This window comes from Procambarus clarkii, chromosome 25 (genome assembly GCF_040958095.1).
Source record: "Procambarus clarkii isolate CNS0578487 chromosome 25, FALCON_Pclarkii_2.0, whole genome shotgun sequence".
In the NCBI taxonomy this organism is placed as follows: Eukaryota; Metazoa; Arthropoda; class Malacostraca; order Decapoda; family Cambaridae; genus Procambarus; species Procambarus clarkii.
Genome location: NC_091174.1, coordinates 29,626,528 through 29,640,011, shown reverse-complemented (window position 1 = coordinate 29,640,011; position 13,484 = coordinate 29,626,528). Strand labels below are relative to the sequence as shown.

Below are 13,484 nucleotides of genomic sequence, written 5' to 3'. Positions count from 1 at the left end.
TTCTGGCGGAGTGACAGTGTCCGGCGCCGGCTAGGCCGAGAGGTGCAGGGAATAGGTGGGGTCTTGGTGGGCTCCTGGTGTGCCCTCGCTGTAGTGGGCGGCTGGCTTCTGCTCTGCTGGAGGACACTGGATGATTTTTGCGTTTTAGCTGGGGCTGAGTTTTGGTTTTGCTACCTGGTGTTCTCTGTGTGGGGCGGGGCCGGTGCTTGTCACCCTGAGGGACTCCTGGGTCTCCCCAATTGTCTACCCCCTTTGTTGAGAGGCACATTAGTTTCCAGTGATTGACGTCACTCGTTTCACGATTGAGCTTGGCGGTTCACCTTTCCGGACTTTGCGATTAACTCATCACGGGTACGCCGAGGCGCATCCGATCCCACGATCGTCGTTGCCCTTAAATCAACAGCGACAACAACAACACTTCACGATGTTCAAGCTGCTTTATTTGCAGAAGTTTTATATCCGTTGACCTGGATGGTGGTGTCAACTGCATGTACAGTGTGCATAATAAGCAAGGCACTCTGTCTAAAGTGTTGTAAGTGTGTCTTGCCAAAGTGAGGTGTTTGGGGACAGCGACACCACAGCAGAATCGCCTTCCCTCTCTCACACAGTGAGGACCCAGGACAGTGACGCCACAGTTGCGTCCCTTCCCTCCCCTCCCTTACACACAGAGTAAACAATACTCTGCACAGCAGCAAGATACAATTTAGTGTTTTAAGTGTGTCTTGCCAGTAAACAATGAGAAAGAATTCTGTGATCACATCATCGCCAGAGCACTGCAACACCTCACACACAAATAAACATGATGCTGCTCACCTCATGAGGATACTCCATGGTCGAACAAGCTTAGTTATAGCCGTTAATCTTCCGTGAACCCCTAGTTGGTAGTGTAAAACTATGCATAAATGTGTATAAACAATAAGACTCTCTATTTAAAGTGTCTCAAGGGTGTCTTAATATAAACTGTGAGTGGAGTGTGAACAACGCCTGAAGGCAGAAGCCAACGGAGTCTAGATAACCCCACCTCAACATAATAGTGAACAACACCAAAAGCTCTGGCCCCTGCAAGAGTACTATAATTTTAATACATAATATAAGAGCTCCATGCTCCATATAAGAGCATTTTACCAAAATAAAGGAGGTTGGTGGTGTTGTAACAATAGTAATTGGATCCAATTTTTTGTGTCACTAACACCATTAATATCGCAGGTGTGGCTACAACCATGAGCTTACGAACTCACCTGAGTAAGTAAATAACTTACCACTATAATAAATTATTCTAACTAGGCTAATCAATATTCAACTAATATAGATATATTCCAAATACTTAAAGACAAATTAAAGTATATGTTTGCAATAGATAAATTCATGGCATTACATAATCATGTCATAATTTATAATAGTTCATATGTGGCAAGATACCAGATTAAAGGGATAGGCTAAAATAATTTGTAACCGTATCAGTGCTAGCTGCATTTATACAGCTGCATTTACCACTTTTTACCAAGTGATCAGTGGGGATTTTTTTCCATTTCAACAGGTTAATGAGAGCAGCCCCACTTCTGTTGGATTACTGAAAACTAAGCCAATTAGGGAAAACAGAATTGGAACAGTCCACTACCCAATGAAGAAAACTACAGTTTCCCAATGGCTAGTTAGTTCCCTATTTTAGGGAGTCAAAAGTTAAAAAAAAATCAACATGGGGTACCCGGATGGACCTAACGCTCAGACCAACTCTGATGAAACCTAACAAACAATCCAGCTCCATAGTAGACAAAGAAACTTTAGCTTTGCTGGAGGCAAACAAAATTCTCACTGATTGTGCTTGCCACACAGCTGAGCAGGCACCCAAAGCAGAGGATTTCCTTTTGGCAATTACCTAGATCTGAAACAGACACATCTTCATCTGCAGCAATTTGATATTGCAGTCACCCTCTGCCTTGCTGCCCACTCTCTGTTGATCAAGCAAGAGCCATGGCCACACGCAGAGAAAAAAGACAAACCAAACAAGTACAGGGAAATATACTACTAGTACAACTCTGTTCCAATAGCATTCAAGACCCCTTGGTCCATGGAGAGTGTGTGCAATGACGTTTTGTAAGGATCTCGGTTCCGGGCTCATCAACACAACAATAGACTCCTAAACCAGTGAGCTTCATTTCCCAGCGCCTGAGAGTGGCACTTCAGAGGGGGAATGCATACTGCACCCTCAGTTTCTGCCCAGCACCAGAAGGAGTTCGAAGAAATTTATAGCTCTCTGACACGAACTTCCTCTTAATGTTCACATTTTGTAACCAATCACTTATGAAACTGTCTAACCTTGTATAATAAAGGTAATAATAATAATGAAAAAGGGTGTTAAGAGAAGCAAAAATTCATACATATTTTAGTCTGTCTGTTGTTTTTTCTATTGAAAGTCTGTCAAGAGACAGACTTTCTCTGAATGTTCTTTATTCCCTTTTTCCGACTATGGGTCCCCCTCAGTTGTCCCATAGGTGATACCCCTTAATTTACATACATATATTTCGGTATATATATGTCGATGCCAGTCAATAACTTTAAGGACAGTGAGCTTGATCATAATATTTATTCTTTGCAGAATTGGATCTTTACAAAGGGCTTCAAAAATAAGTCTTTCCCTTATGATCGTGGCTCCACTAATTTGGATGTCTTCAGCAGAAGCGGTCATACACAAGAAATTTCCAATGAGCTCAGTGAGGAATGACCATAGGAGATGGACCTCATCACACTGACCAGTGGTAGTAAAAAATGATGTAAGATAACAGTATTTACTATTCTTAGGGGTAATAGCAAAGTGCGGGACACACATAGAAGCTAGACACAGTTGACTCATAGAGATGTAAAGAAGATCTTCAGTGAAAGGGGTGAGTAGCAGAAACAGGTTAAGATTATAAATACGTAAAGCTAATGTAATAAACATTTATCCAATCAAATGTATAAGAAACATTATTGCCCTGATTCATTGTATTAACCGACCCGTTGATTGAAAGAAGGGACTCATGAACTAACGCTCGACTCTTCATCACACTGTGCCGAATACGTATGTATACACACAAAACTGAATACTTACAACTCTCCCATGGTGACATCCCCACACATCTTGACATAGGTAGAGACTCATTACATTCTGCCGAATATACTCACAAATGTATACTTCCAACTCACCCATTGTGACATCAGCACACATCTTGACGAAGGCGGGATAGTAGGCGGACTCCGTCACCTCTAAGATGTTAGACATCATGCGGACCTGGCAAGGGGCAAGGAAACCTGGCTTATCATTTTATTCTTTTAAATTTTTCACTTTTATTTTATCTTTATTTCTTTTCTCTTTGATTACCCAGCCACTTGGGCTGGAGGGTTGAGCGACGGTCTCGCTTCATGCAGGTCGGCGTTCACCCCCGACAGTCCAAGTGGTTGTGTACCATTCCTTTCCCCAGTCCCATCCCAAATCCTTATCCTGATTCCTTCCAAGTAGAAGGGGTCAGGATAAGTCATAGGCTAATGACTTGGTGCTTTCCCCTGATTGTTCTTTTCCCTTTCCTAATCTAAGTATTGCAGTATTCTGTTGGCACATAAAAGTGTTTACAAATGAACACCAAGGTTTGTTGATGGTTTCATTATATACCTATTAAAACTTTAAAAATTAAATTGTTATTGATATATATGTGGACACAGTAAAAAATGCTTTATTCATAAAACATTGCCATTATTATAACAGGGAGATATAACACACACTTATATGTAGATATATGTTGAAATATAACTACATACCTTCACATACCTACACATTCCTTCATGTCAGTATTTCACCATATATTTTCTTAAAGAGGAATCTCATCCGACGTCTTAACCCAACACTCCTTCACCTAACCCAGCATTAACTTATATTTCCTCATACGTTTTCACATTATTTTTAGGAAAAGCTACATCCAACTATATACAACATCTAGACTTCTCAGTAGTCTCAATAACATATACGTTTAACAGATAATGTCTTAAGGAAAGTTTTTATGTCTTACACCCTTAGGCTCACGTTATCCTCCCATTAACCCAAAATCTGTCGTAACCTGTACCACTTAATGTATTTTGTCACGTTTGGGATATTCCTACATGCCTTAGAAGTTTAAACTCAATCTATGTTGTATGTACATAATTCTAAGAAACGTGCATTTATCCCTTCAAAGGATAAAATGTTTTGGAGAAACTTGGTACAATGCCGGAGTCCTTATCTAGTTGAACTTACCTAGTTGTGCTTGCAGGGGTTGAGCTTTGGCTCTTTGGTCCCGCCTTTCATCTGATGTACAGATTCCAGAGCCAACTGGGCTCTATCATATCTACATTTGAAACCGTGTATGAAGTCCTTCATCTAACCCACCTCCACCACATCATTGCCTAATGCTTTCCATATGTTAACTACTCTGACCCCTGAAAAAATTCTTCCTAACGTCCCTGTGGCTCATTTTGGTACTAAGTTTCCACTTGTGCCCCCCCCCCCCTTGTTTGCGTACCACCCATGCAAAATAGTTTATCTTTATCTACCCTATCAATTCCTCTGAGAATTTTATTTGAAGTGATCATGTCTTTCCTAACTCTTCTGTCTTCCAATGTCGTGAGGTTTATTTCCAGTAATCTTTTTCGTAGCTCATACCTCTTTGCTCCGGGACTAGACTGGTGGCATACCTCTGAACTTTTTCTAACTACGTTTTGTGTTTGCCTAGCTATGCTGCTTATTTTATTCTTTTGACGTTGGCTTCAGGGGGCAGGTCTAGTGTGATAGCAACCCTTAGATCTTTCTCTCTTCCTGACTCCAGAAGAAATTCTTCTCCCAGCTGTTACCTCGTGTTTGGCTTTCTGCTCCCTACGCCTATCTTCATCACTTTGCACTTGCTCAAGTTAAACTCTAGTAGCTCTTTTTTTGGACCATTCCTTCAGTCTGTCCAGGTCATCCTGTAACCTCTTGCTGTTCACATCTGTCTTAATCCTTCTCATAATTTCATCATCAGCATCATCTTTCTCATCATCAGCAAACATTGAGTGGAATGAGTATGTCAGGAGACAGATTTTTCCTGCTCTCTCGTGCACTGGATGAGGTACGAAATTGCATAGTGCACCCGTGATGTGCACCGTGATTCAACTTTCTGAATATAATTTCTACACAGTCGTGTTGGGTGTTGTTAGACAGCCCGTGAAATTTGTTAGTCATTGGTGTCATTCTGATCGTTGTATCAGGTCTGTGAAGGAAATTACAGGAGGGAGTTGATTTCAGGGAAATTTTTGAACCCCCCCCCCTTCTTCACGTGTCCACCTCGTGAGAGAAGGGGTAGCGTCGTGAGGCAGGTACGCCATTGGCCAAGGCGCTTGGGCCTCAGGAATGCTGAACCGTGGTTGGTCAAGAGGATGAGAGGGTACCGCATGGCATCTCGGAGCCGTCTTGGTGCCAAAAATTATTCTTACCAGGAACGTTGCTAACGGAGGACGTACTTTTTCGTGCTAAAGCCAAGCACCTGGAAATACCACCTGCAACGTCACTAAAGTCACGTTCTCTGGTTTCTTCACCGGATGCCGTACTTAATAATCCGGCGTCGCGGGAAGGTGTATTCAACGATATTAAGTGTGAACTTTGTCATCTAAGCCGCGTGATCGTCAGACGCCATCTCAGAGCAACTGGACTGAGAGAGGCTGTATTGACTCGTGGTAGTGTCATCCGTTATCTGGTTGTACCTATGCTTTAAGGAACTGCAGCTAGGCAATCGAGAGAAGGTTTCAGTGTTGAGGTAAACCTTCAATTCATAATTCCGAGGAATTAACACCGTGTACCGTCGTATCCTAGGGTACCGTGTCAAGTAGATGGGCGTGGTACCGCATTTCAGCTGTGTCTGTGTGTGATCTGTTGTGCGCGCACTCCTGGCTGCCTTAAGCCGACGTGTCCGCGCCACCTGGTCTCTGTATGTGGAGCTAACCCCGTGGTCTAGGACCCCGTGTTCCAACCGACCACGTGTACAAAGTAAGGACGCCTACTTCATCATCCAGCAGCAGCAGCAGAGTGGGATTGAGGTTGATGTGTATGTATGTGTGTGTGTATGGCGGGCCCGCGAGATTGATGTAAGTACACTGTTTCCGTTTTTGGGTAATAATACTCTGAAGCTGGGTTCGCACCAAGTGTTCCGTCTGTCCTCTGTCCCTGTTGACCACCTGGTGAGGTGAATGGGAATTCAAGACGTGTGAGTTTACCCTGTTTGACGTCATCAAGTTGAGGTGGAGCCCAACTATGAGGTTGACTTGTGTGAGGACACATAGAGACACATTCAGTGGTGGAGTAAAGTGTTCTTTATTTGTTTCCATTTTCTCTCTATGTGCCGTATATGTAATTCTACTGTATTGATTTCCCTTTTCAGCAGTGAAAGTGGTAACAGGGAGGTTTCCCTTGGTTATTGATATTCTTTATTATATTTTCCAGAGTTTATTTTACTGTTGTGTTGCGGTAAAGTTGTGAATTATTGGGGATGATAATTTACTGGGGAAGTCATTTACAAGTTTTGCCGTGAGTGGCAAGGGTGTAATGTGATGTACTGTGATGTACCGTGTTGTACCATGTTTAAACTGTAGACAGGTTGTGTCCTTGGTGGAATGCATTGTGTACTGTGAAGGATTCCATGAGAATTAGTCATTTAACGTCACCGGGGTCACGATTTACTTAACGAGGTCATTGTTGTTTTGTTGAACATCGTTGTGATAAACGTAGAGACGTGTAATGGCAACAGTCACAGTGAAGTTCATGTAGTGGAGGAATTGTCAAGTGAAGACTAACGTAGTGTTAACGATTTAACGAGCTGTCGTTAATTGATTGATTAACATAAGGGGTTGACCGGTCTGTCATAATCGGAGTCAGTTGCGTAGTAATTAAGCTGTTGTAATTCGCTGAACTGATCAAATCTGTCTACTGGCAGAGGGATTAAACACTCGTAGCTAATTAAGGAGAATTAGTACCCACCACTTCGTGGATTCACAAGGTGTTGATGTTGTTGTTTACACGGAGTGTCTTGTAACCTTGTGTGTGGTACAGTAGTCTACCCTCGTTAAGGTAATCTTCTCGTAAGACCGGAAGTGAACTGTCAGTTGAGAGACAGTAGGCTTTATCAATACTCGTCTGAATTAATTGGCTGTTGTTTTCAGTAATTAATTGGGAATTACTCACCGAATGTTTGACTTTCAAGTTGATAAAATTATTTGATTTACGAGTTATTGCTGATTCGCTACCTGGCCACCAGAGGGCCAGGACGTGCTCGTTTGACCCGCCAGTTGTCGCCTGGTGCTGAGTGGAGGCGGGTGTGGATTGTGGTGTGGTGCGCCCGCTGGCCGGAGGGCCCGGCTGGTGGTATGGTGGTTGGTGGTGTGTCCCGCGTACGGCGGGTGGACACAGTGTGCCTTGAATTCTCAGGGGATGTGGACTGGGCGCTTGTGGAAGTTGCCGTCGTAGATGTGCTTCAAGTGGATGTCCAGGATTTGATAGGGCTGGAAAAGCTTTCCAGCTTTCCAGTGGCGGTGACCTTCTGCAGGAGTTCGCTGTACAAGGAGTTTGTGGCGCGTTGGGCGGCCATTTCGGATCCCTGGGGGGCTGTGCAGTACGTGAGTGTGCATGGTGTACCGGTGACGTTATCTGATGTCGAGCTGCGGTTTGTGTTTGAGAAGTATGGGGTGGTGCAGTTTCACCGCTTCAACCTTTTGCGTACAGGCTGACTGAGCGGGCTGCGTACGGGCACTCGTACGCTAGGTATGAAGATTACGTCACCAGTACCGTCTCGTCTTCTGTATCATGGGCTCTCGCTCAGAGTATTTTGTCAGGGCCAGACTCGCACTTGTTTCCGGTGTGGTGCTGAGGGCCATGTGGCGGACAGCTGTGATGCTCCTCGAGCCGAGGCTCCCTCTGTTTTCTTGGAGGGTGACTTCCCCCCTTTGGATACGCGGGGGGCTTCCTCGTCGCCTTCTCGCCCTGGCGAGGTGTCTGGGGTGCTTCCTGCAGCGGGTTCGGCAAGTGCTCCCTCTGTCCCTGTTTGGTCGGGACATAGTACGTCTGCTTCACCGGTGTGCTCTGTGAGGACGGGAGTTCCTGCCTCAGGGGTTCTTCGTTCAGTGGTGGCGGAGGTGCATCCGCGGCCGGAGGCTTCTGTGCGGTCCTCGGCTGCTGCTGTTTGTGTGGTACCTGCTTCCCCTGCTGAAGATTGTCTGCTGCCCAGGGATGCTGGGGTGGTGGGGTGTGTATCCTCCTCCCAGCCCTCTGACTCTGCATCGACTCCCTCGTCGTCTGCGAAGGTCGCCTCGCCACTTGGTTCGTCAGCTGTGCTTGCCTCGGCGTCCGTGGTGGATGCCCCTTGTGAGCTGGAGTGTGCTCTCCCGCTTTCTGGGCCTACCCCTTCTGCTCCGGTCTCCGGGCGTTGTGGTAGGCTGTGGCCCCATGCTGTGGAGGTTGCTGTTTTGTGTGACCGTGCTGCCTCGGTTTGGGCCCGCCCGCGTCGGGTTCTTCTGGAGCACCCCTTGCTGGGGGTCATTGTACCAACGATCAGCAGCCTCATGTGAAGCGCCGTCGTTCGGCTAAGAATACGTCACTTCGTCGGTTGTGGGCGGAGGGAGGTGTTGCGATGGAGGATGCAGGCGAGGACATCGAGGAGGCGTCTTCTGTGGTGCCTCCAGTGTTGGCAGCTGCGCCTCCTGCTGGTGGCACCCCTGGGTGGGTAGCTTTTCGCGGTGTCCGGGACCTGGTGGTCGTGTTGTCTAAAGATGGCTGTCGGGGGGCTTCGGCCCTCGTTCCGGTTGGTGGGGGCTCTGCATCTCCGGCGGATGGCTCATCAGTGAGGCTGGGTACGGCGACTGGCGGTGTTCGCTGTGATCGCCCTGGGGTCCAGGATGATGTGCGGCCAGCGTGTCGCGACGGGTTGGGGGTGTCCTGAGGTTGTCCCGATGGCCCCCTTCGTTGTATGTGTGTCCTTGAATGTTCGGGGTTTGAATGCTCTTGGGGTCCAGTTGGGCCTGTTGGATGTTCTGCAGGAGCACCGTGTGGATGTGGCTCTCATACAGGAGCATAATGTGCGTGATGTGTCTGTGTTGCAGTGTCTGAGCGTGCATTATCATGTGGTGCTCAACCCGCCGAGGACGCCTTTCGGGGGGACCCTTATGTTATTTTCTCGTAGGGCCTCCTTCTCCGTGCTTTACACGGAGTTGGACGAGGATGGGCGGGTGTTATTTGTGCGGGTGAAGTTTTTGGGGGTCGTCATTCCGTTCTTGACGGTGTACGCCCCCTCGGGTGCGGCGCGTCGTCGGGAGAGGGAGGAGTTTTTTCGGGTGGGGGCTTCTCCCTTTCTTGCACCATGATACGTGGGGCATGATTTTTGGAGGGACTTCAATTGTGTGACGAGTGCACGGGATTGTTGTAGTGCTCATCCGCAGAATGTCTCGGGTGCGCTGCTGGAGGTGGTGCGTTCCTGCGGTTTCCGGGACGCTGCTGTCCTCTTTGGTGGAGGGCTGTCGTTTACTTTTGCTGCACGTGGGGTGCGTTCGCGGATTGATAGGGTGTATGTCAATGGTGGGACATGTACGGTGTATGATTTTCGCACTGTCCCGGTTGCATTCTCTGACCACAGTTTGGTGGTGGTCCGGGTTGGGATGCCCAGTCAGGTGCGGGGTGGTGGAAGCTGAATTATGGGTTGTTGCGTTCTCCGCGTGTTTGTCGTCAGTTTCGGTGTTGGTGGGTCGGGATTCGGGCCCGGCGTTGTGAGTTTCTGTCTGTCTTGGAGTGGTGGGAGTGGTGTAAGGTGCAGTGTCGTTTGTTTTTTCGCGTGGTTGCTAAACGCGAGGCTGCTGGGCGCTTTGGGTTGCTGCGGTTGTTGCAGGCGCAGCTGTCGAGGTTGTATGTAAGGTTCGATGCTGGTGTTGACTGTTTTGATAAGATTGTGAACTGCAAGGCACGTATATGCGGGTTGCGGGGTGAGTGGGCGGAGGGTGTGTGAGTGAGGGCTCGTGTAAGTGAGAAGGTAGACGGGGAACGGATTTCTCCGATTCTTTTAAGTAAAGTACGGGCCACGCGGGACTGTTCTTTTTACGGCCCTGCAACGGCCGGATGGGACCGTTGTTTCGGACACTGGTGGGGTGTTGCACTATGTTTGGCAGGAGTTGGCTGTGCTGTATGTGGAGGTGGCTGGGAACGCCGCGCTTGCGGAGGATTTCTTGGGTTGGTGCGTTCCTGGGTTGTCGGTTGCGGAGTGTGCTGGTCTGGTGAAAGAGGTCTCCTTGGCGGAGCTGCTTGTGGTGGTGCGGTCGTTTCGTTCCGGGAAGGTGCCGGGTTTGGATGGTCTTCCTATTGAGTTCTATGTCGCCTTTTGGGATGTGTTGGGGGATGTTCTGCTGGAGGTGGTCCGGTCTTGTCTTCGGGAGTGTGTTCTGCCTATGTCTCAATGCGTTAGGATTGTGCGGCTTCTCCCGAAGCCGGGCGATTTACGGTTCTTCTCGAACTGGCGGCCCATTACTTTGTTGAATGTAGACTACAAGATCCTGTCTAAGGTCTTGGCTGGTCGGTGTCACAGTGTTGTGGCATCTGTTGTCTCTGTTGAGCAGTTTTGTGGTGTTCCGGGTCGATCTTTGTTGCATTGCAATGCATTGTTTCGAGATGTGCTCTTGTCTGTGTCCGACTCTCGCTTGTCGGCGGAGATGATTTGTCTTTATTGGTCGAAACCTTTCGACCGTGTGTCGCTCGATTTTGTGTTTCGTGTGTTGGGGAGGCTGGGCTTTCCGCCCTTGTTTGTTCGTTGGGTGCGCATGTTGTACGCTCAATGTTGTAGTCGGGTCTGTGTAAATGGGTTTTTGAGTGATTCTTTTCCTGTGCGTCGCTCAGTGCGGCAGGGTTGTCCGCTTTCGATGCTCCTGTATATCGTCTTTCAGGAGCCTTTTTTTCGGGCGATCAAGTGAAATCCGTTGATCGTCCCCCCCGTTGATCGTCCAACGTTGATCGTTGATCAGGGAAAGAGAAGGGCCTCATAATAACAATTCACTTAAGGTATATTACACTAACAGTAGAAGTCTAAGAAATAAAATTAACGAATTAAATGCTCTTGTCTGCACAGAAAAAATAGATATTATTGCACTTACCGAAACGTGGATGAATGTAGAAAATAGAGAACTATTAGCTGAATATCAAATAAATGGATTTAAACTATTTCACACAGGTAGATATTTTAGACGAGGAGGTGGATTAGCCATATATGTTAGGGACAATTTGAAATGTAGTCTCAAAGAGGGAATCAAAACTGAGCCACACACAAACTATTTGGAATGAATTAAACGAGAAAGCAAATAATATTATAATAGGAGTTATATATAGGCCACCAAACTTAGACAGAATGGAAGCAAAGCATCTATGGGATGAAATATCTAGGGCATCTAGATCTAACAGTATTTATGTCATGGGTGACTTTAACTTTAGTGGAATAAACTGGTTGAACAAAACAGGGAATAGTGAAGCAGAAGATTTTCTAGAATTAATTGACGATTGCTTTCTTACGCAACACATTAAGGAACCAACATTGGAAAATAATATTTTAGATTTAGTGTTAACTAACAGGGAAACACAAATTAATGACATCGAAATAGGGAGTGAGCTAGGGTCAGTGATCACAAAGAAATCAGATTTACCATAGAATGGAATAGACCTGTAGGAGAAAATTCTGTTAAAGTGCCAGATTTTCGAAAAGCTGATTTTAATAGCCTAAGAAATTTTTTGGGTCAAATTGATTGGAAACTCTTGGGTATGGGGTGTGGGCCGGTCTTGGAGCGAGACATGAAACCAGCGATAGATGACGTAAATGGGGATTTCGATGTGGATTCAATATATAACTTATTTAAGAATATTCTAAACAAAGCACAGGAACGTAGTATACCATTCAAATTGAATAGATCGAATACTAATGACCCAAAGTGGATAACAAAGAATTTGAAGAACCTTATAGGTAAAAAGAGAGCTTGGTACAAAAGGATTAAAAATGGGAACATAAGAACAAAGGCAACTGCAGGAGGCCTGTTGGCCCATACGAGGCAGCTCCTATTTATAACCACCCAATCCCACTCATATACTTGTCCAACCCATGCTTGAAACAATCGAGGGACCCCACCTCCACAATGTTACGCGGCAATTGGTTCCACAAATCAACAACCCTGTTACTGAACCAGTATTTACCCAAGTCTTTCCTAAATCTAAACTTATCCAATTTATACCCATTGTTTCGTGTTCTGTCTTGTGTTGATACTTTTTATACCCTATTAATATCCCCCTTTGTTATGTCCATTCACCCTTCTCTTCTTCTTGAGAATAGGTGCAGTTTGCATGAAGGGGTAACCCTCCCGATGACTGCACCAGGACAGATGTAAGGAGACGCGTTGATGGTAAAGAGGAGAAGAAAGTCAAAAGCGGTAGACGTGATGGGCCGTAGAGAGAGGAGTGGTGACGAAAACAGAGGCGAACGTAAGAGGGAGACTCCCCGCACCGGGGGGCGGGGCGTCATGGTCACGGTGGCAGCTGATCCAGGCACGGCGTAGCGGTGTGCGCAAGACGGGAACTAATATTTCTCCGGAAACTTACGGTACGGAAAGGGCAAGCGGTACGCTTCCCAAACCACCCACAGGTCGGCGGGCAGCCGGCCATCAGGCTGTACCCGCGGCTGAGACATCCTATCCGGCACCCTATAAACAAACTCCTTCTTTGACGACACCCAGATGGTTGACGAGCACCACGGGATCGGAAGCACCCGGGCATCTCGATAAGGGCCCAACTCCGGACCCTCACAGGGCACGACCCCAGCAGACGGGACTATATATATATAGGCAACCCCCAGACCGGGGCAAGGAAGGAAGGGGAACTGCAGGCGCGGCAGCGACCCCACCACAGGGCACAGGAGCCGAGGCTCCCTGGCGCACATCTTTCCGCAACTTCACGACGAGGTCCCGACCATCAGGGACAACCCCCCACTGCGGGGACCCAACAGCAGGAGACGCAGGAGGGGGGGGCACAAGGAGCAACGTCGGAGCCCCTCACAGCACCATCATCCTCGGCGGGGGACGCCAGCTGAGCACCATACTCCCCCACCTCCTCCCAAGGCACACCACGAAGGGGGGAGACACTCCGAGCCCGCCGCGAACGCTTCGAGACAGGCCGCACCACACCACGCCCAGCAGGCCCCGCCGCAGGCACAGCCACCACCGTCATATCCACACAGGCCACACCCGCACCGTCCGAAGAGTCCACAGAGGCCACATCACCCACACTGTCAACATCATCCACGGAAACAGCCTCAGAACACCGACGCGCACGCTTCTGCAAAGGAATGGGAAGAGCAGAACTACAGGAGGCAACACACTCAGGCACGGCAGGCACCTCACCACGCCGAAGCACCCCCTCCAAAACGGCAGAACCCGCGTCCCCG

General features: G+C 47.6%; 1 protein-coding gene across 1 annotated transcript in view; it reads right to left on the bottom strand.

Moving 5' to 3' along the window:
* LOC138368496 (dynein beta chain, ciliary-like) overlaps window positions 1–13,484 on the bottom strand; it is a 177,924-nt gene that overhangs the window by 105,908 nt on the left and 58,532 nt on the right. The window contains exon 5 of the mRNA XM_069331017.1: window positions 3,163–3,268. Within this exon, the coding sequence (XP_069187118.1) occupies window positions 3,163–3,268 (106 nt within the window). The remainder of the gene's footprint in view (window positions 1–3,162; window positions 3,269–13,484) is intronic.